At 38.5% G+C, this 27138-nt stretch overlaps 1 protein-coding gene across 2 annotated transcripts in view; it reads left to right on the forward strand.

Annotated features, from left to right (window-relative positions):
- Positions 1–27138, forward strand: part of LOC140245339 (uncharacterized) — a 56165-nt gene that overhangs the window by 8033 nt on the left and 20994 nt on the right. For both annotated transcript variants that reach the window (XM_072324919.1, XM_072324918.1), the window contains exons 2-3: positions 10544–10641; positions 15828–15936. In XM_072324919.1, coding sequence (XP_072181020.1) covers positions 10544–10641; positions 15828–15936 — 207 coding nt within the window. The remainder of the gene's footprint in view (positions 1–10543; positions 10642–15827; positions 15937–27138) is intronic.

Here is a 27138-nt window from a genome sequence, read left to right on the forward strand (position 1 = left end):
GTGCTAGATCTAATTACAAAGTAATTCCTAGCTCAATCTACTGGAACTGCAACCAGCCTGAGCAGGAAGCTTGCAGGCTGTTAGCCCGACCAGACGCTGTTACGCTATGCGAAAACAGCGTCTGACGTGCGCGGCATGCAGCCTCGAATTATACTAGTATCGTGCCTATTCCAAAAGATTGTTAACACTAACAGTTAGTGAGTACGGGTACTGTGTCGATGACTTAGATCCAAATGATATGGCATACTCGTGAAATAAGCCCCACCACTGCGTGTCTATACTAATACTACGGCGGCTCGCCTACAATATACTCTTGAATTCAGCCCCACCGTGTGGCGTTCATCGGTAGGTAAGCATGGCGGTGGGGCTTCCTTCCACAGTATAATACTCGTGAATGCAGCCCCACCAAACGGCGTTTACGCGAAATTGATACAGTGGTGGGGCCAATTTCCACAGCATAGCATCTTTCGTCCTCCCTTTCTTCTCGGAAGGACTCCCTAATGTCCCTCGACTAATTTAACGGCCAATTTAACCACACTACAACCCTACCTAACCCTAAACCCTAACCCTAACCCTAGGACCTACGGCGCTAGTGGCCTACCCTTGCTTCCTAACGCACGGGTGCACGCGCACTGCGGCGGGGCCTATTTCACGATTTTGCCATGATATTTACAACAGAATACGTTGAACATTTGCTTCCTCCATTTATTTCTAGGTCTAGGGTCTAGCCGCTAGCCGCTAGTCCATTTCTGTCCAAATTGATGACTTTAAGTCCATGATTCAGTCAAGAGGAATATGTGAGAATGACAACTGCTCCGGACCATACAATGGATTTTGGTTAAAACCTGTACACATGTTCTGTTGTTGTTGTTGTTTGAATTTATTTGACATTTATCATTCCTCTAGGAATATTTATGCTAAATCTGTATTCATGAAATTACTACAAATGTCAAATTTTACCCTACTGTACGAGCTGAAATTTTCGCGTACAGATATTTTCGCGAATTGCTACTTGGAGGACATTTTCGCATGTTGTTAATTTCGCGGTTGTGAGGGTCTAAATGAACTTAATTATTCACGCGGTTATTTTCGCATGCTGTTATTTTCGATGTTCAAAGGCGATTCGCGAAATTCGCGAAAATAAAACCACCGCGAAAATTTCAAGGGACTGTACAGTACTGGTTGAGGTAAGGGATTCGTGTTTTGAACATTTCTAAGTGAGATAATGAGAAACCTCTTATGAAATTTGAAAGAGCATGTAATTTTAAGAAGGATTCAACGTTTATTTGATGAAAATTGGTTTTGAAATGGCTGAGATATCCAAAAAAGTGATAATAATAAAAGGCGACAGGCCACAACTTTATTAGGATCTCTTTGTTTCACCTTGTTTTTGGATATCTCAGCCATTTCAAAACCGATTTTCATCAAATAAACTTTTGATACCCTTTAGAATTGCATGCTCTTTGACATCTCATAGAGTGGTTTCTGAATATCTCGCAAAACTTTAAAAGCTAAATCCTCACCTCGACCAGAACTGTACACACCCTTTCAGCTCGTACAGTATTTATTATTATTTTTATTTTATCAAAAATAATTCAAAAATATATGATATCAAATTAATCTCCCTCACTGGCCTCGGTTCGAGCTGCCCAATCGACATTCGTATTTTCTGGACAATCATATTTTCTGGTGCTAGCCGGTAGCAGTTTAGCCTTTTGACCAGGCACTCTTGCTGTGCGACATTGTGTGGCGCTCTCTGTTGGGCTTGTTTTACTTAAACCCTTTCGCTTACTACTACACAGCGAAACGCCCTTATCCAAAGGCTGAAAACATTGCAACTTTCATGCGTATTCATATCATATACAATGAAGATAAGTGATTGAAACTGAAAGTGCTCAACTGATACATCTTCAAGATTCTACAGGGTCATCACTTTGAACACCGCATTTCTGTAAGAAAGGCATCATTTGTTTTTGAATATCATGTTAATGTATCATTCTTCTCAAGCAAGATCGGCTGAATTGAAAGGGAAGCGCCCAGTGTTGTTTCTTAACAACAGAACCACATAACAGCATACATATGCACAATACACGTAGAAGTAGTACATGTACAGTTTTGTAGCTTTGCCTTTAATAAATCATGAACTGTCATCGTTCTCTAACTTCTCAGCATACAGTACAAGTATACGTGTATGTACAATGTGCAATGTACGGTAAAATTTACTGTATCCACTACATACAGCCTGTACATGTACAATGTAGGACCTACATGTAGACATAAACATTGCAGTACATGTACACGTATGGAAAATAGCAGATCAAGTGTACACAGTATGCACCTGTACAGCTGTACTTGTACCTTTATGTTGTCATGGTGCCAGTACACCTGATATTGTCAACTGAGAAATGTATTGAAAACCGAAAGTCTCGTTCGTCCATCACAATTTGTTTCTTCCTATTGTCAGCCTTTTGTTTTGTGACAGTTACAATGCATTCTACAACACAAAAGATATTTCATACACTTGCCCAGATGGCACTCAGACAAGGAGTCACATACAATACACTGAAGAGGCGATGTGTCCATTTACTGGCCTGATAATGGTAATTATTAGTTGCCCCAGGTAAGCATCGCCTTAATATCAAGGCAAAATAAATCTTATCATTAGAATGACTTCCAGGATGAGCTTTCATAGTGCTCACCGATGATAGACAGACTCTCTGAACAATTATATCTATTTTTTTTTGTTTTTTTGTTTTTACGAAGTTTTTAGTTTTCCAGTTATCATCATGACTTGTCCACAAATAAGGACAGTATGGCTGGGCAAGTCCAAGATATCGCGCACCTTACGTATGGGACATTCAGAGATTTCAAACCTCTGAAAAGTAATGAAGGAGCACTTGGATTTTATTGTTTATCATCAGGAGGACTGGTATCCTTGAGAAGAATATTGTGTTTAAGTTTGGTGTCATTTGACCTTGGGTTGATTATTTTATTAAGAAAAATATGCCAACTTACGTATGGGACCAGAGAAAAACTGGATTTTTCAAAATAAAGTTTGAACTGAAAATTCTCTGAAAGTACCTTACTGATCAAGTTCTGTTTGGAAGTGAAGAAAGGTACAATACTGAAGTATCTTTCAGCAAAGTTTCACTGCAAAAGAATAAAGCATATTTTCATGAAGTTGGTTTAATTAACGAAAGTACACCTTACGTATGGGACATGGCTCAACTTACGTATGGGACATTTGTCTTTAGTGCACAAATGCATTCATGGGAATGACTTTAAATTTCCCCATAGTGTCATATTTAGTTCCACAAATCATGCTACAACATGTAACAAATGAAATAGACTTCTAAGTGGGTACTTTCCCGGTTCAGGTACCCAGCAAAAGCTAAAATAAAACAAATAAAAGTAATTATCAATTTACAATTAAATGTCTTAGTTTGGATTCCGTCATGCATTAACACTGTCCTCATGATGTCTACACATGCAGATATAGTATACTGACACTCTATTTCTAGCCCATTTGTAATTACTCTAGTCAATATTTTTTCATCAAATGAAAAAAAAAATGAGCAAATTCTAGCTTGTGACCTTGATATAGCATACATGTACATGTACAATAACTAATTTGTAGTCTTGATAATTTCAACTTTAGAATCAAATGTCATGTACAATGTATTTGCAGATACAGTTTGAAGTGGGTACTTTCAGTAGCTCTAGGCTTACCTTGCAAGTTGTCTAAGTTTTTATAAAGCTTTATAATTGTTTGAAATGCAGCACAAAACACAACAACAAGAGTACTTCATTTTGCTCTGTAATCATCATGTTTTGCCATGTGAATTTTAGCTGAACTGCAATATCAATCAAATTTTAATGAAAGTTTTAGATTTTAAGGAGATAGAAGAATGTATGTACCAATGCTGTTTCTGTTTTTTTTTTCAAATTGCTTGGCTTCGTGTCTATGAAACCAAAGACGACAAAATTTGTGCTACTTTGTACATACATACATGCTTGTGTAGTGATACAGGAAAGATTATCATTTGCACATTCAAATCTAGATTTGAAACACTTAAGTAACTCACTGATCTGCAAATTACAATTTTGAATAAATTCTAATAACCTCATTTGATCATACACTACCAGATTGCAGTGTATGTTGATAATTGTGTAGATGTGGGGTACAAAGTAAGTATGAGTTGATGAAGGTGTCTCAGAGCACATCTGTCTCTTCAAACACAAAATAGAAAAGAAAATTGAATTTCCTATTTGTTTGTGTAATTTGTGTTTTTAGCACTCCAACCACAGAACCAGTATTGATATTGTGGTTTATAGCAAATGTAAACTATAGTCTTCATTTTACAGGATTTTCAGAAATCATGTTCATGACCTTGATAAGTCATGACATATTCTGAGGGTGAACAGTTGAAATATTAACAATCATATCAAAATAAAAAGTACAAGTGTACTCTCATAGGGTTTTTCCTTTGCTATCAACTCAAGTAATGACAAAGTTACCTGCTCACACCTTAAGTGATTTTTCTTTTCAGTAAGACCTATAATGTTGTCATTGATGCGCGCCATAAGCACAATTGTTTTGATTTCGCTTTTGAGGCTGTACAACCTGTGGTACATGCTGAACAGTGTACTGCACCTAAAATGACACTCAGAGAATCCCATTCTTGGACAAAGTCATTTTGTAGAGAGGTAAAGTTGAAAATGATAACTGAATTAAGAAAATGTCCAATATCAAAATGTTAACGGGGAATGTTAATTCAAGACCAGCTGCACAGCCTGTAATGAAAATAAGAAATTACAAGTATAAATGAATATTCTTTATTTTCCTTTCTTAATCATAGAATGACTCAATAATGCTGTTCTTACACTCTCCCTGAGGTCATCTGAGTAGGAGAGGCAGATATATAGACATATTCTTCAGAGTAGGTGCAAAGATAACCATTAACCAAACAAATGTAAGGACATATAGCATCCATGTCAAAAGGCGGTTTTCCCATTCACTTTGCATGTAATGTCCCATACGTAAGGCATTTGTCCCATACGTAAGCAAACTTTAATTAGTTATAAGATGAAGGACTAATTAAATTTCCTCATTTAGTTTTGCTAATCTGGAGTTGAAATGAATAAATTAGAACTTCCTAAAGTATGATTGGTCAATGTTACAAATCTTCAGAAAAAACTTAAAAAAACATACTCAAATCCTTACGTATGGGACACTATGTTCTGGGAAAGTGCATAATTTGCATAATTAATGTGCTGACCTTGTCTTACCAATTGCAGATTATACTAACTCATACAGGGGTCATGTCCATAAAGGAACTAGGTCAAGGACAAATTCAACTGATTTTAAATGAATATTTATAATTTGTCCCATACGTAAGGTTTGTTTTTGATTTATGCAAATCAAGGCCATATTTCTTGCATAAATTTGCATAATTCAATATTTTCTTTGCTGGAAACATATGATTTAACTCTTTGGCTACAAGATGATATCAATAACTTTTTGATAAAATCAAGATGAATTTTGAGCATCTGAGGGGACATTATCTTGGACTTGCCCGGCTATGGAGGTCTTGAAGCTTATGACTTTAGAATAAAACTGTTGATCTTGAATCAAGAAATAAACTTAGCAAATCATATCAAGTGCAAATAAAAAATCAGAGTTGTGGTGCACAAATTGTTATTAAGATGAACTGTCTAGACATGTAAAATGCATTTCAAGCATGACTAGACAAAAGTATCTTTGACAATTGTACAATTGATATAAAGTTATACATTCTAAGTTCTATTTGACCCACAATCTGTTGGAAACCCCCAAACAATCCAAGGGATGAAGATGTGTCTAGACATGTACAGGCTGTAGGAAGTCTACAGATCACCATTGATAGGATTCACGCTTTGCCCATTTGGATTGTAAAATATTACTTTTGATGATAAAGAGAGTCGTGTAAAGGAAGAAAATGTGTGACATAAGACATGATCTCAGTCTGAATTTTCTTCTTTTATTAACATGAATGAGCATGCTGAAGATTTTTGAACAATCCTAATATTTTAATTGTAACATCAGAAACTACTGTATAACGAGGAATTTTTGTGTGCATTTAAATTTCGCGAATTTCGCGAGCGCCAAGATTCGCGAAATTAAAATGCACGCAAAAGTTCTTGGCTACACTACAGTGTATATGCATTGAATGCCAGTGGCAGTTCGCGAAAATTTCATGCCGCAAAAAAGGCCGTTGGCTCCAATTCGCGAAAAATTCATGCCGCGAATATACATGTACATGTATCATGTTTTACCAAGGAGGTACTAGGCGAGCTCGCCTAGTACCTCCTTGGTTTTACAGTACATGCACAGTGTACATGTACACATGTAGTTTATCTTGGACTACTGGCAGGAACAAAGTGGACAATGCAAAGTATGTGTCTGTCTGAAGTTTATTAAAAGTATGATGGACAATGCATCCTGTGAAATCCATTGGAGGTAGAAGTAAAACCATGTATCCAAGGAAGAGTGATTTTATACTTTGAGACTTCTGATGCTGTGGCGAGGTGATTTTGGCAGCACTGTACTGGTTCAGTGCTGTTACATGTATGGGAAATTTGCTGGCATTGTGATTGTTCCACCTGAATGCTCACAAGGTGGAGCCCTCAGATGAGTCAGGCATCCTGGTGCATCATGCTAGAATCTGTTTTTATTGTTCAAAACTTTCTCAACAAACACTAAACTAAGTGTCAGTTAAACTAGGTTAGCTGCTATTATTTAGTGTTTAGCCCTGCCTAGTGGTCTTTTTTAACTCACCTGAGCCAGAGGCTCAAGTGAGCTTTTGTGATCATTCATCGTCCGATGTCCAATGTGTATAGTGCATTGGTGTCAACTTTTTACACACTTGCGTGGGATTTCCCAGTGAAGAACTTTGTAGTCACCAATCACTCCATGCATGTATTCCTCGACAAGGTTTGCTTGTGAGAATGGATAGAATACAGTGACTTACAACCTTGTATTTCAAAGATTGTACATTGATACTCTGCTGACATGTTGGGCTGGCCGGCATGGCAGTACTCGGGACCACAAAATTCCTTTTGCATTTAAAACAAGTTATTTATGCAATTATGTTTGTTGGCATGATTTTACCACAAAACTAAAATATCAGAATTTATCAGTATTACATTAGGAAACAATTTAACAATTCTGGTTGTAGCCTGAGAACATCAGAATTAAAAATGTCCCAAAATGCATGAAATTTGACAAATAATCTTAAGTTTCACATGATGGCTTTTGCCATGGTTACCTGAGTGCTTTTATTGAATTCAAGCAGGCAGGTCACCTCCCTGATTCAAGTTAACTTTCAAAGGTCTCAGGTTTGTGACCCTGTAAAATGGATTGAGATCTGCTGGGCAGCAGACCATGCAGACAACCATTGTAGTAATGTGTTGCACAAGCTGAGATTTTCCCTTGTGTAAGGTCTTTCATAACTTGTGTATTTTGGTTATAGTCAAAAGATATTGGGAGGATAAATAAGTTTTGATGTATCAATATTTGATCTAGATCCACATTCACTGCACTCTAATATTGCCAGATTCTGCCTTCATACATTGCAGCTTCCCAAGAGGAGCAAGTAATTTTTTTATTTTTTTATTTTTTTATTTTTTTAAGGCTAGAAGGTTCCGAGTGAAGGTAAACAGTGGATGTGTGAATCACTATTCCAAACATTGTTACATGTAGGCCTACAACATGTGAAATTATAAATACAGAGGGTTGTAGCCATCCTAAAATACCAATGGTGGTCCACTGTAAGGTCTGAAATGGAGTTTGGCTTTTCATGGCATAACATTTGTGATAGTGACATGTTACAGCAACAAAGAAATGATGTCTATACATATGTACAAAGTAATCATATTCTGATGACAAGTAAGTTCTGGTCTGTGTCAGTGTATAGACTGTTCCACTGGTCACTCACACGAAGGTAGGTGTACTAATGTAAACACGATCAAATTGAAATTGTGTGTTCACTTATTGATAGTCGGGAGTCTGAGAAGTTGACATATTGTTTGTTTGATACTGAATTCCACTGTTCATGCTGATGTAAGGGAACTCGTATGTGTTTGACACACATGTGAATTAATACCTTCACACCTACATGTATATTAAAGATAATATAAAGTTTTGGTATTACCTCAAAAGTTTCCCTGAATTTCCTTGTCTTAGTTTGTGTTTCAGGTTAAAGTACCTTTCATATAACTAACACTGTGAGACTTACTCGCCCCAAAGTGCTCTCATGTCTTAGTAATCATGCAATAATGGTTTGGTACCAGAGCCGCCGCCCACGGCGGCGAGGTAGTACACGTATTGTACGAAACCATTATTGTATGATAACTGCGACCAGCAGCGTGCAGCCCCATATGCATACTGAGTAGCTAACTGCGACCAGCAGCCCCATACGCATAGCTAAATGGGGCTTCGCATTGTAGCTTACAGGATCATGACAGGTTTAGTATCGCGGGTAAATATCAACTTAAAATCCAAAAATTTCTTCAATTTGAAGACTTACCAGTAAGTTGAAGTATTGAAAACAGGCTTCGAGCAACGTTTGGTTTTGCCAATAGTCCCTTTCTGTTCGAATTGATGACTGCATGTGACTCGGTCGAGAGGACCTTGGGAGAGCTACACTGAATTGACGGCCAGCGCATGCGCACACAAACATCTTATCCGTTCATGGATTTGAAATTTGTTCGCATGTGATGTGTGCGTATGTGCTGGCCGTAGTAATCAGTGTACGTTGTATGTAGCTCTCCCAAGGTCCTCTCGACAGAGTCAGATTCAGTCATCAATTCGAACTGAAAGGGACTATTGGCAGAACCAAACGTTGCCCGAAGCCTGTTTTCAAGACTTCAACTTAATTGGTAAGTCTTCAAATTGAAGAATTTTTTTGATTTTAAGTTGATATTTACCCGCGATACTAAATCTGTCATGATCCTGAATTCTACAATGCGAAGCCCCATTACGCTATGCGTATGGGGCTGCTGGTCGCAGTTAATTGCATGATTACTAAGAAATGAGAGCACTTTGGGGCGAGTAAGTCTCACAGTGTTAGTTATATAAACACGGAAATTCAGGGAAACTTTTGAGATACCAAAACTTTTTATTATCTTTAACATACAGAAGATTTTGCGATTCTGACACATGACACACCTTTGTGCATGAAGTAAATCACAGGTAGGTCTTGTTCTGCATAATTCAGTTTCAAGTTGTTGCAGTGCCTTGATAAAAGACTACCCTGGTAATGCCAATAGGCTGTTATGTAGACACTGTTTGTCTACTCATTGGTCTACTGGAAGTTAATATTTGCAAGTTCGCCAAAAATCCTGACAGCACTGATTTGATTTATGTCAAAAATGGCCAGCTGTTACTAGAATCTGTGGGAATAGTTCCCTCTTGTTTGTAAATGTGAGCTGTGTCTACTGAGCCAACATTTCCAGGCAGGGTCAATGAAGTAGGAATGAGAAGTGGGAAACCAGTGTATTTCCTAACCAGCTGTGCTCTTCCCATTCACTCTATTCCAAGCAAACCAAGGCCTAGCCTTTTGGCAAGACCTCATGGCTGAGAAATGAGACTAACTTGCCACACTGAGCATTGCGAGAAATGGATGAATGCGAGACCGAATGGCAGCTGTAGTCTCAAGGCCTTGTCAAACCTGGGTTTGAATTTTTTTTTTTGGGAAATTATCGCTGTGTTGAAATTTTCACACATTTTGTGCACCCAGAAACTAGTGCAAAAATAAAAGCATGCAAATATTTTTGCTTGCCATATGTTATAGTAGTTGATGTCTTGATTCTGCAGAATTAAAAACACATGAAAATCTTCTTACTGGGCCGAGCGAGAAAAATTAGTTGTGCGAAAATACCCACTTCTACAGTACAGTATTGTACATGGCACAGTAGCTTACATCATTGGTAAGGGAAGATGGCCAGGAGCATCACGAGCAAAGTGGTCCTATGCCTGTCATCTATACAATCAAGCCTATTGCTCGTTGTATGACTTACATACAGCTGTAATGTACATTTGTACATATAAAGCAGAGTTTTATGCAAAAGGAGGAGGGGGGGGGGTGGGTGAATATTTTTGCAATAGTCTCTATTATCTCCTGGAGGTTTACTGTAACTATCATTCTTCATGTCCTTTTTACTGCAGTGAGCCATCACCCAGTGAATGATTATTGCTTGTTAGTTCAAATTCTGGCTAGTGATATTAATCAGTTGATATGTGGTGCCACATTATGGCATTTTGCTTGGTGCCACAACAAAATATGCCATTTAGGTGTGCAAATTGGATGTGCTGTAATACTCCATTTAGGATTCAACTCTGAGGCACGTAGACCAAGGAGGTGGAAGAGAGTCCACCTCCCTGCTTACTGTAGATGCAGGTGTAGTGGTTTGTTGTTAAAAAATCTGTAGGCCTACATTGTTTCTGGATGTCATTTGATGATACCAATTTTTTCTTTTTACTAAATTTATACTTGATGTACAGAGGACAGTGGTGATACTGGGGTTTTGATGATTGATGAGAGGACCAGAGCAGTCATGACAGACCATCCCAGACACGCCCAAGAAGCCTTTAGGGAGCAGGTAAGAGAGCTCTTTCATCAGCTTTAGATAAATTTTTGCCCTGCTTCAAATAGTGCATGACATACAAGAGGACAGTTGACTAAGGTTTCTATCATACAATGAGTAACCAATGTAGTTGAGTGGAGTCTGACATTGTAAAACAAAAGGAAAGATAGATCTATGCTTTACACAAACTGCTCATTCTTTAGGAAACAGATTTGCAATATACAAATCTCCACAGGAGGATATGGAAGCCTCCCTGATTTGGGAGAATCGAATGCAAGTGTTCAAAACACATCTGATGTACACTGTATTGAGAGCTCCATACTGTCAGTGCCTGTCACTCAGGTTCACATACTGTGTAGGCTGTGCTGGTGTTTGGTAGGAAGTGTTTTGACCTAACCCATATTTGTCGTTACAATGTATGTCAGGCCAACAAACTTTTGACTTGACTGTCATGAGACAATGACTATTTCTAGACCTTGAGCCTTTGAATAGTGAGAGTATATTTGCAGTTCACAGACTGAAGTTTGAAAGGTGAAAGTCACTAGTAGGAGCTGATTAAAAGAGTTCATTATACACCACTTTTATAGAGCTACGTATACAGCCACAGATCTGCCCAGTGACTTTGAATGAAGGTTACTAGCGTGCAATATGTGTCAAATGCCAATAAACTATGGAAGCTAGGAGCCAAGGTGAGGCAAAAGGTGCATTAGGCTGCGTTCACATAGAAGTATTCGGTATTCGGTATTCGCTATGCGCTATTCGCTATTCGGGCACCGAATACACCGTCACCCGCACCGTCAAATCACCATCCCATGCAGTGAGGATTTCTTCCTCCTACATCCCAGCAAATCTTATTAACAATTTCTAAACTGCATCAGAATGTCAGTCAACATGCTTATTTTTGCTAAAGGGCAAATCCAGACCAAAAGTGTCATCATTTTATAAACGAGAGACGGTATACGCTGCAAGAAAATCGAACAAGCTCGATTCCCACTTTGCTATACTTTTCGCAGCTATTCGTACTTACGAATAGTGCCCTCCTATGTGAACCGGTGTGAGGAAATCCTATCGTTCGATTCAAGCTATTTGCGTGCCCTCGAAAAACGAGCCTGAATACCCGAATAGTATACTTCTATGTGAACGCAGCCTTAACAAAACAGGATTTTTTTTTTTTGATGCACCATTTGCACCACTAGGAAATATTGAAACTCTCCTTGTGTGTGTGTGTGTATTTTTTTTTTCTTTTTTTGAATAGGAAATGTGCATAATATGTGTATCCTGTATAAATGCAAGGAAAACTGGAATACTCTTTTTTTTTTTTTGGGGGGGGGAGGAGGAGGGAATACAAAATGTAGTGCACAAGCGCAGCTTGCTTTGTATTTTTATTGAGGCCACTGATCTGTGTGATTCGTACATAATGTACACATGTACAGAGATGAGTGATGTAGGCAGACTCCACAGGTGATATTGCTCTTTATGGTTGTTGTTCATAAGGTATGGGAAATTGCATGATTAATTGTTCAGAACTAATGAATTACACATTAGCATGATACCTGCTATCTATTCTTTTTATGCCTCTGCCATAAAGTGTCGCTGGAGGCATTATTACATGTGTTCTTATCAATGTTCTTAAAATGCAAATTCATTCTTGCTGTTGACTGCACATTACATGTACCTCTACAATGTACACTTGTAATTTGCTGTTGACTGGAATACAGGAATGCACAAGTGTATGCATCAAATTTGTCCACTCTGCCAGCTCTGAACTCCAGCCAACAGTTGACATACTACAGACAGTGTAATTTGCAATATCTCACTCTAGGCAGGAGACATCTACAGGAAGTTGCTCAATACATGTACTGTATTACTTTTTTTTTTTTTTTTTTTTTAAGTGTACACTGTACAGCTGTACATTGTAGGCATCACAACAGTTTTAACGTACAGTGCAATGGAGTGGTAACATCTAGTGTGCCTGTTTATAGCAGATGAGGCAAGTCTTGTGGATGGAATAGAAGGAATGCAGTGAATATCACAGTGTTCTTTGCTTTCAGTTTGGCACCATACAAATGTAGTGACAATCAGCAGAAAATAAGCACTGTTTCATACCATGCACAGAAAATAACATACTGTAAAAAACTCAACTTATGAAGTGACTTTTAAAGGTACAACGTTACTGTATGTTCTAGTATTCCCAAAGGTTATAAAATTGCAACATTTTTCTACCAGTGTGTAGACATACATATTGTAGATCTTTTATATGATCTGCAATGCAGTCTTCTGTAAAAGTGGATATTTTTGAGTGAGTAATATTTTGCACTTGGCCATGTAAGATGAATTTCTCATGTTTTCAATTCCGCAGAATGAGGATATTACCTGTAGACCAGAACATTGAGTATGGCATACAAAAATATTTTTATGCATGCATTTTCATGCTAGCTTCTGGTTGTGCAAAAATGTGCAAAAATGTCCACTTTGCTAAAATGTTTTTTTATACAGTATATATTATACCTTTTCAAGACAAGGGAGGGAATTTTGTTTCCATCAGGTCTACAATGTATGTAAAACTAGAGATCTGTGAGTTTTACCTACATAGTACAAGTCTACATGTACAGTACATACATGTATGATGCACCACGCTGTTATCTGGGGTACCGTAATCCCTGAGATTATGGCGCTATGTAGTGCCCTCTCATGTTTAAAAGATGCAGAGATTTGAATCTTTGTAAATTAAGAAATTTGTTTATAATGGAAAGACAAGGAATCAGGCTGTGTATTGCTTTGATTCTAAGGGCAGGGCCCCAGAGTAGTTTCTCACTGAAACCATTCCTCTCTGATAGCCTTTGGTATAATTTCTTCTTCTTTAGGGCTTTTTACACTTGTAAATTTTTGCTTAGCCCCGGACCAACGGTGGGGCTAAGGGGGGGCCTTAGCCCCACCGTTGGTACGGGACTATCCTTAGCCCACTTTCTGTTTACACTCGTTTTTGCCAAATTGGGCTAGCCCCACCGATAGTACGGTACTATCTGGCCCTGCAAAATAGCAGGGGTTAGCACCGCAATTGCGGTGCCAAACAAGTGAGTGTAAACAGAACAAAAAAATAATCCTGGGCTAAGCGACGGAGACGAAGTCCGACCCTCACTGACCAATCAGAAATGAGGTAATCAAGTGCTGCCGGTGCGTGCGTGTACGTGTACAGTACACAGCGTAATTATGAATATTCATGTGGTTTGGAAAGTCCGGGGCTAAGAAATATGAGTGTAAAAAGGTCAGTTTTCTCCGTAGCCCCTCGGACAAGAGATAGTACGGGACTAATTGGCGAGTGTAAAAAGCTGAAAAAATTGGTACGGGACTAACGATAGTCCTGGGTCAGAGAAAGTCCGGGGTTAAGAAACACAAGTGTAAAAAGCCCTTTTGTGTTCAGGGTCAAATACAGTCCTCCATTACTGATTGACTGATGTGAGTGTACAATACAGTGTATGTATTTTGGGAGGACCACTTCATTGGTGTTTGCACCGTGCTTAAAGGCATAATTTACCATTTGCAGATGAAAGCATTAGTGCTATAAAATAGTTCTAAAATGTGAGTTAGGGATAGAAACAACCACTGTCAAAATTTGAATCCGTATAATCGATGTTAAGTGTTGTTAAATACACAAAATGTGAACAATAGTTATAATAAAAAATTTTCCAGACTAAACCGTATACAGTTACGGTTTATTGAGAAAAACCCTGATATCTCCTTATATTTTAGGTTTTATTGCAAATATTTCATATGGTAGGATGTTTTATGATACAACAGACCTACACATATGCATCAAATATGATATCTTGAAAATTTTTGAAATCACTGCTCCCAAAGGTAAACTGGACCTTTAATCATTCTCCCCTTTCTTTTTTTAAATATACATCAGTTTATCATTCTGGTGTTGAGAAATTGTTTGCAAGACAAGCACAGTTTGTAATAAGACTCAGATTTTGCCATGGAAATGCCAATGATGACAAGCAGTTGTCATACAATATTGAAGAAAAAATAATGGTTTGCAATGTGGTATTTATTTCTTGAACATGTGATGGGGTATTAGAAGGTGATTGTTTCAGCGTAGCTCCATGTCTCAGCAAACATTTACTCATCTTGAATAGTACACTGTAAGTGAGTCTTCAATCATGAAGTCATTGGTTTTACTACATGTACAGTATGCACAGGGTGACATGTTCTTGTGAGTCAAAATTTCCTTCCTGCAATGTAAAGGCAGACAAGTGGAAACAGTTTGGACTCTGGCCCCAGGATGTATACCAGTCCAACAAAACTTCCCTAGTCCATTGTATTACAATGTACAAACTACTTTTCATTGCCCCCCCCCCCCCCACACACACACACACACACACACATACAGAATTGTACACACACACAATCATCATCAAACAATCACCCGGAAGCAATGATTTTCATTTCAGGATTTGGAAGTATTTTATGTTTGTTTCTATCATGAGTATTCAAAGAAAGAGGTCTTGAATGGCATCCTATTTTCGCTACATGGCTCAATTTTCCCCTTGGATAGGATTTGAACAAGCACAGTCCTTATCATTGAACCAGACACAGTTTTGATTGAGGTATTTACATTGTAATTTGCCTTGTGACACCAGCTCATGTTTCCATGCTTTGTATGATGAGGATGCTACAGATTCCAAGAACCTGCTGAAGAATAGCTATGTTTTGCTTTCTCTTTGTAACTGCCAAAGATCTACCTGTAATGATGATAATGATGATAATAATAATAATGATAGTAATAATAACTATAATGATGATAATAATAAAAAAGACACATGCTGATTGTGTACAATGCACATCTTAATACAGTTGTATGCATGCTCATTTGCTATCAATACTGTAAAAGTGGACATTTTCGCGCGACTAATTTTTCGCGCTAGGCCGGGTCAGAAGAGTTTCGCGTGTTTTTAATTCCGCGGAATCAAGACATCACGCACAGGAATGTATGGCAAGCAAAAATATTCGCGTGTTTTTATTTTCGCGCTAGTTTCTGGTTGCGCGAAATGCGCGAAAATTTCAACACCGCGAAAATTTCCACTTTTACAGTACTGTAAATTGTATAGCACTGAAAATCAAAGAGGTAAAGTCATGTTTCTTCCGTCAACTAACTTTATGTAGTTCACTGGAATATTTTTGTAATTATTTTCTCACAGATTGCCAGAGTACGAGAAGTTGTGCCAAACAGCAACAAAGATGACATTGCCCTTGTTGTTCAATACCATGATGGTGATGTGGATAAAGCAATACAGTCATTCATGGAAGGTGAGCTCAGTTGAAATAAAAGCAAACTACATAATTGTATTGTATACTTTATGTGATGTCTATACCTGCAATTAGTCATTCCCATGCCACTGCATGTTATACTATGCATGCATGGTGCGCTGTAGCGTTAACCCTGGGGCGCTCCTTGTACACAGTTATTCACGTTGGAGCTGGTGGCAGTTACGGTAGCAGTAGTGTGTGCTTTGGAACAGTGCAGTGGCTAATGCGTGCTACAGCAGCTCCAGTACCAAAATAGTTTTCACTTTTTGTCAACCCAGGGCACAACCTTTAAAAAAAAAAGAAGTAATTCAACAAAATGGCTGATTCTTATTTGGTACCCCGGGATACCATTTATGTCATCATATATTTGAGCACAAGTGGCCTTTAAAATAAGGAGCATGCATGATGCATGGTGATACCAAGAAGTTGGAAACAATGGAGAATGCTTGAATGGAAGATTTAGGATCTCTTCATCTCATTTATTATATCAAAAAAAAAAATATTACTATATTATATAAAATATATTATTTACATAAAAAAAAGGTTCAGGTCAAAGATACAATTTGATTAAACAAAATATTTTTTGGGTGGCATATTGATAAAAACAACAAATTTATTCCTACAGTGTAGAAGGTGGTTGGTTTCCTGTGTTGGACTTGCACCCTAAGAAGGCATTGGCTGGGTGTTGATGTAACAATGAAAAAAATTGGAACCAGAAAGTTTTAATGGTCGTATTCATGTCACATTAGAACGCCAGTTCACTACGACTCACAATGTCTATTGAACGGTAAATCAAGCAAGCTAGCCGTGCAATAGATCCTAGGACACACTGAACTTGTGTATCATAAAGAATTGATGCATACGTGCACCCATTTATGACCTTGAGCCAGATCTAGATCTAGGCCTAACTGTTCATCCTCGGACCTCCACCTAGATCTGTTTTTAATCTATACCAGGCCTACGTACATTGTATAAAACAATATTCAATGTTTTATCATTCATGCGATGGTTCAAATATTACATTTGGTGCAAGTTTAATTGAACATTCTACATTGTATTTAACTCCGCTTTGCGCCGTTGAATAGAACAATTAAATGTGCACGCTCATGAATGCAATACTGTAAAAGGGGATATTTTCGCGGGTCTAATTTTTCGTACTCTGCGGGGTAAGAAGAGTTTCGCGTGTTTTTAACTCCGCGGGATCGAGTCATCAACTGCTGGAACATATGGCAAACAAAATATTTGCGTGCTTTTATTTTCGCGCTAGTTTCAGGTTGTGAAAATTTCCACTTTTACAGTATTCGAAACCTTGCACTCATAAATATTGAATATTTGTATAGTATGTGGTGGCATCTTGCCCCCTTTGTAGATTAACATACATACCAGTATGTGGTTCTGCATATGGACAGATAAGACTGTGGAGAGCCACTTGCTGATACAGTGGTTACTGCTTTACCGAGAGGGGTCAGGAGACAAGTCTTTCTCCCATTTCAAAAGCGGTACTCCCACTTTCGTGATGGCTGGTATTGGCCTGTGCAAACCACACAACATGAAGCCCATAATGTGGGCATTACACTAAACCTATGACTGTGTACTAATGTACCGGTTTGCACCTGAAGTACATTCTGGTCTGCAAAGTTTCTCCAAACATCAGTTCATGCGGGGAAAACAAAAATGAAAACGAACAATATTCTTTAACTCTTCTGTACCTCTAGTGACATGTAAAATTTTGCAGTATTTTACGGCTAAGAACATGGCTCAACAGTGAAGCTAATGTAGCTCTACCCTTCATCCAATCAGACCCAGGTCCTGTGATTTTTCATAGAAGTGTGTAATATTTTAAAGATATCCTGGTAATTGTTCTCATTATTCTCATTCTCATTCAAATACAGTGTAGGCCTCTCAATAGTAAAGTGCTAGAGTACTAGTACCACATTTTTTCTGAAACAGTAGGCCTATGCACTCACTGACATTGATTTTATTCTTTGCTGTATCTAAAGTCTTATCATAATTTGGAAACGGTTTGATGATAAAACAGACATTGTTTTAATTTCACCCTAATGGCAGTCCCTACTGTATTATGAACTTAGTGTTATATGAGGGACTGTGGTCAATTCAGATTATACAATACTGTAAATGCTCTTGTACCTGTGTTTGCTGTCAGATATCAAATTAACTCTGTAATCACACACTACTGAATTATCCCAACAGGTACATGTGAATGTACAATGTACATGTACATATTTACTATGGCCCACTCCCATTGAAATCAGCTGAAGCGTAGCAGTGTGAATGTCTATTGTCCAACATGGGTGTAGTCACTATGCATAGTTCAGGGATCAGTGAACGTCAGTGCCATCTCCACCAGTCTCCACCAGTTTCCTTTCTATGGCAGGTTTTTAATTGCTCAGCTCAGGGGATGACCTGGAGAAATGTCCACTTTTATTAGGCATCATTTACCATTTGCAGATGAAACAAAAACCCAGCTTTTGTACATAAAAATACAATGTAGTTCCTACATAAACTTGTAAATGTGAGTTAGGAATCTATTTACAACCAATGTAAAAATTTGAATCAGTATAATCATATAAAGTAAATCATATTATACAAAATGTGAACATAGTTTTAATAGTGCAATGTTTCTAGACTAAAACGTGTACAGCTATGGTTTATTAAGAAAAATGATGATACATTGTATCTCCTTATATTTTAGGCTTTATTGCAAAATTTTTACATGGTAGGATGTTCTGTGATACAACTATTAGACCTGTATGCATCAAATGTGATACATGTATCTCGAACATTTTTCAAATCACTGCTCCCAATGATAAACAGTAATGATCGATGCATCAGAGTCGTTGTACATTGTACCTTATGTACAAGTGTAGGCACCCTTAGGGCTCAAGAAAATAACAAGTACATGTACACTGTACACTTGGAATGCAAAACTTTGTATACATTGTTTATACATACACATACATATACTTTGTAATACATTGTATTTAATACAAATGTATCTCTCTAATTTGCTGCATCCCTGGTTGAATGTACATTGTACTTGTACATGAAACTGATCTTACAATAGGACATCAATCTTTACATGGAACTTACACTGAAATCTGTATTGGTGTACACTTTAAAATAGCATCCATCACTTCAAAGCTACGATATGTATGAAGAGTAATTGTCCCCGCCGAACGAGTTCGAGCAGGGGACTATGAAACGGGCTCCGTACGTGTGTGTGTCCGTGTGTCCGTGTGTCCGTCCGTGCGTCCGTGTGTCCGTCCGTGCGTCCGTCCGTGCGTCCGTGTGTGATCAAAATGTTCAAAATGCTACTCCTTCGCCATTTCTAACCCGATTTTGATTCTGTTTGCTTTATATGATAGCACTACATGGGAGCTTTGAAACTTCTATAAAGAATTTCAGTTGTGACCTTTGACCTTGACCTTTGACCTATATTGTACATTTTGCTTCAAAATGCTACTCCTTCGCCATTTCTAACCCGATTTTGATTCCGTTTGCTCTATATGATGGCACTAGGTGAGGGCTTCAAAACTTCTACACAGAATTTTGACCTTTGACTTCTTTGACCTTTGACCTTGATTTTTTGCCTATATTGTACATTGGCTACAAAATGCTACTCCTTCGCCATTTCTAACCCGATTTCGATTCCGTTTGCTTTATATGATGGCACTAGGTGAGGGCTTCAAAACTTCTACACAGAATTTTGACCTTTGACTTCTTTGACCTTTGACCTTGATTTTTGACCTAAATTGTACATTTTGCTACAAAATGCTACTCCTTCGCCATTTGTAACCCGATTTCAATTCCGTTTGCTTTAAGTGATGGCACTTGGTGAGGGCTTCAAAACTTCTACACAGAATTTTGACCTTTGACTTCTTTGACCTCTGACCTTGATTTTTGACCTGTATTGTACATTTTGCTATTAAATGCTACTCCTTCGCCATTTCTAACCCGATTTCGATTCCGTTTGCTTTATGTGATGGCACTAGGTGAGGGCTTCAAAACTTCTACACAGAATTTTGTCCTTTGACTTCTTTGACCTTTGACCTTGATTTTTTACCAATATTGTACATTGGCTACAAAATGCTACTCCTTCGCCATTTCTAACCCGATTTCGATTCCTTTTGCTTTATGTGATGGCACTAGGTGAGGGCTTCAAAACTTCTACATAGAATTTTGACCTTTGACTTCTTTGACCTTTGACCTTGATCTTTTTACCTATATTGTACATTTTGCTACTAAATGCTACTTCCGGCGGGGACATATATTACGCACCGCGTAATTTCTACTTTTCCTTGTTTTATTTGTATACAAGATGTGACGGATGACACAGGTGGTGATGAGATACCATGTCCATCATTGGTGGAGATTCATATCCTGTCTGTGTGGTTTAATCCACATTGACTACTACCGGTACATCACATGTTTGTAGCTCTGGCTGTCATTGTATGCAAGTCAGCAGGACAAAGTCCAATCAGGTGGCAAACTCTCTATAATTGCTATTGTTCTGTTTGTTTGTTCAATCTAGTCAGAGATAATTGCTCTTGATCTTTACAAGGGCTTGATTTGTGGGTTAATCGCATTACCAGTCACCAGCAATAAAGTGCTAGCTCAGTATTGGAATGGAAAGTTCATCAAAATTGCATGCACATGATGTATTTGTTAAGCAGATGAGATAAGAGTTGAGTTAACCTCACAACGACAATTGAAATGAAAATATGGAAATAAACAGTGTATGGACACTGGATGCCTGCATGTACATTCACTTTTTGTATTGAGACAGTTTCATAGATGTAGTAAAAGACTTTTTATACACTGAACTTCCATCTTAAAGCCACCATAAGTTTCAAGTTTTGCTGACAGACTCTTGGCTTTTACAATTTAATCAATGTACTGGAGTCAATAGGCCCGTTCACAAACAACGAAAATCTAAATTTCAATCGCAATCCAAATTTCGATTTTTTTTTCGAACGTTCATACACAGGGAAAAATCGCACTTCGCAGCAAGGAAAGAACGATCAGTGGCCAGACTGCGCATGCGCGAATCTTGCATGACCGAAGACTGACCCCGCAGTCCCAATAGAGTTTCGCACGCGCTACGAACGATGGGACTGAAAATACCGATTTCCGAATCTCGATCGCGCTCACACACACGACGCTTGGCAAAATAATCGCGATTATTTTGAAAAATCGCACTAATAGTGCGAGTTGGATCGCGATAAGGATCGCGGTAATTAGTGAGATTTTTCAGTCCACACTGGAAAAAATTTCGAAATTTTGATCGCGATAAGAAAATCGATTTTTAAATCGCACTTTTTCCCTTGTGTGTGAACGGGCCTAATATGAGAATATTGGCCTGTTGAAGAACGTAGTCTCTAGAGTACTCGGGTAAAGTGTTTATGGTAAATGCCTATGATCAGCAAAATAAAGTTTGACCTACAGACAAATCTCTGACATGTTCAATCCAATTACCCCAACTTGCTACTGGCAATTAGAGAGATGAGATACGGATGCTAGTGAAGAATCTTCAGTAAAAACAAGAATAAAGCAGAATCATAAGAAAATCAAAAGTTACAGACAGTGTTCACTGCAGCAAAACACTATCACTGGAACAGCGCATAATCAAACTGTACAGTATTTATAATTGTCCTCTAGATACAACAGGCATGAGGCCCATTTACACTTGCTTGGAAAAATCGTGATTTTTCTAAAATTGTGGCATTTGGGTGCAAGTTGCTAAGCAACTACACCCAAACGCCCTCGAAACATCGCCAGAAAAATCGCCAGCCAGAGTGCGATTTTTTGAAACATCGCGATGTGTGAGGTGAAGTTTAGCGAGTGTAAACCCAAGCTGGAGAAATATCGTGATTTTTCATCACGTGACTTTCGGTATCGGATTGCACCGGGAGTTTACACGCGCTCCTGATCCCTCTTTGGAACAAGTAGAGTACGTCGGCCGCTGGCCAGAGTACAGGGTACAGTACATGCTGTACAGGTAAACGGCCGATCCTTGGCTCGTGGTCTCTCACCTCCGTGATGAAACTTAATTATGAAAACTAGTAACAAACCTGAAGTTCTCCAACCACGTATCATCACCCCACAACGACTTAACAAAATAATGTTCTCCCAGAAATGCATTGATTTTGGGAGTGCCCATACTGCTCTCGGTATACGTTGACTTTGTGGAATACAGGAGTATGTAACAAGTGTCGATAAAACACTGGTGAGTTCTTGCTGTCGCCTGATGAAATACCAGTCATAAAAAACGAGCCCACTTCTCACTTTCGTCATATCGGCGAAATTTCATGATCCTCCTGAATGCTACTTTCATCAACTATCCCATATTAAGCTGAAGTTTTACACACCTGCTACGTATGTGATCTACATGTAATATAGCAAGCTATATAGTTTTACCGTACCTTTAAGTTTACTCTCGAGAAACACAAATTTATGTGTGCATCGGACTGATAAAAAGCCCTGGCTCAACATTCCAACCAGCTAGCTTGCTGTAAGTACATGTACTGGTAAAATAGACTGCACTGCAATGAAAACGAATAGCCTGCGCTTTCACTTGTCTACTGTGTTGAAGAGAGGTAAATTACACATGCGCACTACCGACCAAAAAATCGTGATGTTTCGTGAAGCTTTTGCGCAAGTGTAAATGGTGGAACCAAAATATATCGCGATTTTAAAAATCGCGCTGTTGGTAGGTGTAAATGCGGCTATGGACAGAGCATGTGTGGCAAGTTTTTGCATGACTATGGAGAGTGTGATGATTATGTACATTCGGCTCTACCCATGCTTTATGCAAGTTACACCAAAAAACGTGCAAAGACAGTAAACATGCATTCATTTCATTGGACTCTAATACATTGTACCTGCATTGGTACTAGTATAGATTAAAAAACAAAAACAAAAAACAAACAAACATAAAACAAAGTTCTTCAATGGCAATTCATATTTCACACATACTTGTACTGGATTTTGGGTATAAATGTTATGCTAGGCACTCACTGATTTCAGTGAGAAAGGCCATGAATCCAGCGTGTCTGTCATTTCAAACATGCTACATGTACTGTATTGTCATCAAGTCACAGGTGTGTCCCTTTGGCTATTGGAGTTCCACTAAAGTATTAAAAGGGACAGGACATCTTTTCACAGCCCATATTGATATGAAATCACCAAACTGTGACAAACATTTTGATGTTAACACTGTAACACTGCATAACACTGTGATGTTATGTTTGTAATGAAGTACATGTAGTCATTCAGGATGCTTGAAAAAGTCATAGTTTTCATCAAAGAGAAAGTATGTACAGTATAGTGGAGAGTAGACAGGCAGTGAATACGCCAAGAATTCTTGCCTTTTCTCCATTAAATTTAGAGCTAGAAAACGCCCCATGTACATGTACAGTATACACAAAGTTGGGCTTACGTAGAAGTTGAGCTCCTGAAACGCTTTGACTTTATTATTATGAACATACGTTTGCATGCTCCTTGAGTTTGTTCATACAGAGAATCACCGCTTCTGAGAGCACATACATGTCCAAAGTGGCTGCCTTCGAGTGTGCGTGGGAACGTAACAGTAACATGCTAAGTACTGTATGCACTGGATGTGAATTCCACTTCTGGAACGCTCTGACCATTAGAGACCATCTATACAGAATTTAGAGAGTGCTTCAGTAATGAGCGCTCCTGACTCTAACCACGAGAGGGGCATATAAGGCTGCGTTCATGCGAAACTAGAATTGCGTTTCTAAACACGTTTAGTCGCTAAACGTGTTTAGATGCGTTGCGTTCATGCGATTTTTCCATTTAAACGCGTTTCAAAACGCCGATCTGAAACGCGGAAAAAAGGGCGTTTTGAATCATGATTCTGCCAGAATCACGATCCCAGAAACCGCATGAACGCAACCGTGATTTCAATCATGATTCTATGACGTAATTGTGCGCTGTGCGCATGCGTGTCTCATGGGGTATCCCACAGCTTCAAGTTCTGTTCGCGCGCTTGTGTACGTCTTATGAATCGTGTGTTTTGGTACCATACATGTACTAACACTTGTTTGTTTATATCAACGCCATACACCGATTCTATGCTATAAGTATCTAACGTTAACTGTTTAATATAATAATACATGTAATTACTCTCCGATTGAGTTGATAAAAGTAATGGTTGTAGCGCTGTGTCTACCAAGGGAAACAATATGGAGAGACGAAGAATTAGGATTATTCCTCGATCTGTTCCTCGATCTGTGGGCAGAGCCTGAATGCCACAGCTTATCGGAAAGTATTCACCAAAATGAAAACGTAACGGCCTGTACAGTTGGAATAAGGAGGTCTGGCTCGAGTTGCAGAGACAAGGTCAAACTGCGCAGTGCGCTGCGCAATGGCAAAGGATGAGCTGAGCCAGAATCAGCGTTGCGAAAGCCCGCATGAACGCTCTTCCGCTGAGACCGTGATTTGAAACGCCGTTTTGAATCATGATTCATGTTTGTGATTCTGGCTACAAAATTCGCATGAACGCGGCCTATAGAACACTCCAGGGCCCAATTGTCTGTTCATACAGAATTCAGAGAGGTTCAGGAACATTCCTGGAGCACTCTCTTTACATGGTGTGTATATTATGTGGGGTGCAAGTTGCATACTATACATCTTCAAACAGTGTTAATGGTGATATCGTTAAGACACCTGTTCTATTTTGAATGGTTTGATATGCTGTAGATCTTTTTTTTTTTTTTTTTTTCCAAGTGTACATGTAATTTAAAAGTCAATATGGTACAGTGCTCACCACTTAGATAATTGGGAGAGGTCAGGTGACAAGTTTTTCTCCTGTTTAAAGGACAAGTTCACCTTCATTAACATAAGGATGGAGAGAATGTAGCAACATTAGTAGAACACATCAATGAAAGTTTGAGGAAAATCGGACAATCCGTTCAAAAGTTATGAATATTTGAAGTTTTTGTGCAGTCACCGCTGGATGAGAAGACTACTGCAGTGTATGATGTCACATGCGTACAACAATATAAGGAAAATATAAAGAGAATTTCACGAAATTTCATCTTTTGAAAAAAGTACACATATCCTTGACTTGTTACTGACATGTTATGGGTAATATTATTCCCATTGCCTTTAGAAAGAGGCAAGTCAAGTGCTCTTTTATTATGCGAAAAAAGTGAAAATATGTTGAATTTTCTTTACATTTTCTTTATACTGTTGTACTCATGACATCACGAGCCTTAGAAGTCTCTTCATCCAGCGGTTCCAACACAAAAATTTTAAAAATTCATCACTTTTGAACGGATTGTCCAATTTTCCTCAAACTTTCACTGATGTGTTCTACTAATATTGCTGCATTCTCTCAATCCTTGTGTTTATGAAGGTGAACTTGTCCTTTAAGCGGTGCTCCCGCCTAAGCAGTGGCTGGTGTTGGCCTGTGCAAACCACACAACATGAAGCCCAATATGTCGGCATTACACTAAATCATGCACAGTTATTATACCTACTGATAACTACAGCAACAAGTACACACACGCAACAACACGCAGACTCAAAATGGCAATAAAAAAAGATAACAGTCTCGTACTGTGCAAATACATCCTTGGAACAAACCTTTCATTTGATGAACAAACTAACCCTTTTTAGACTTTACAGTACATTTTCAGGTCATGATAAAGACTCTAACTACCGGTTTGCTGAAAAAGAGGCAGCATTGCTGACTTTAAGATGTTAATATCATGTACATTATGCGATGACACTGACTGCACGTTTGCGACAAACACATAAGTTTCTCATTGTCATGCCTTCTTCTTACGCTGTCTGCCACAAACACACGTGTACACACATGCATCTTTAGGGGCTACTGTGCACGAACAGGGAGAGAATGGGCCACACATGGGGAAGATACTGTAAGAGCTGAAATTTTCGCGTACAGTTATTTTCGCGAATTGCTACTTGGAGGACATTTTCGCATGTTGTTAATTTCGCGGTTGCGAGGGTCTAACTGAACTTCGCTATTGGCGCGTTGTTATTTTCGTGTGTTGTTATTTTCCCGGTTCCAAGGCGATTTGTGAAATTCGGGAAAATAAAACGACCGCGAAAATTTCAGCTTGTACAGTAACTCTTCGTCAGGAGATAAAGCTGACGACTCTCGAGGTGACCGCCTGCACTACATTGTACTTCCTACTGCGTATGCCTAATGGCAAATGTTTTGAGCTACAGTGTACATGTACCATCGACATGATGTATCGGGAATAGGTTCGAAAATAATCCTTCTGGTAAGGAAATGCAATCCTTGAAATTATGCAAAGGATTTACTTATTATTTTGAGACATTAACAAAGGGCAATGGAGGTGTTTCAGCCAGAAATTGTCCTGATAACGTGTACAAAATTTGTTACTGGTACATCAAGTTTCATTGTACTTTAAAGCGGGGTTCACGCTAAAGCGGTTAATGTTTTAACAGGTGAGCACTGTATTGGATTTGTGAGTCAACTGCATGTTGATAAAAACTGGCTATTAAACGTGACCAGCTACAGCAAAAGGATCCTAAAGTCGCTGACGGGCGAGCCAAGCATGGCCCAGAAAAAATGTTATTTTCTGGCCTTTCCTTTGATCATTTAGCTTCGAAATTTCGGCAGATGATAGAAGATTGTATTAGACTACAAAATTATGTAAAAACAGAAATCCGAACGTTTTGACAGATTTTGTTGATCTGACTTCAAATTTGATTTTCTCGGCTCACCCGTCAGCGACTTTTAGGATCCTTTTCTTGTAGCGGGTCACAAACTATCTAGTGTACAATGTTCAGTTTATACAAGTACACAGTGTTCACTGTGCATTAAATACAGTATGTGATACACGTGATACAATACATGTACATGAAGTATGTATGTATATTGTGCTGTAAAATGAGGAATGTTCGCATGCATTTTAACTTCACAAATTTTGCAAGAGCCAAGATTCGCAAAATTAAAATGCATGCTAAGGCTCATGTCTACCCTATGCATTGAATGCCAAAGGCACTTTGCGAAAATTTCATGCCATGAAAAAGGCCGTTGGCCTTTTTCATGCCGCTAAAATATCATGTTTTGTACAGTATCAGAATCAATATGGTGTGTGTGGGCAGTTCTGTGAAGTCACTCTTGCCTTTATATTGCCTTTTTCATGTTTAGAAAATTAT

This window comes from Diadema setosum, chromosome 22 (assembly GCF_964275005.1).
Source record: "Diadema setosum chromosome 22, eeDiaSeto1, whole genome shotgun sequence".
Lineage (NCBI taxonomy): Eukaryota > Metazoa > Echinodermata > Echinoidea > Diadematoida > Diadematidae > Diadema > Diadema setosum.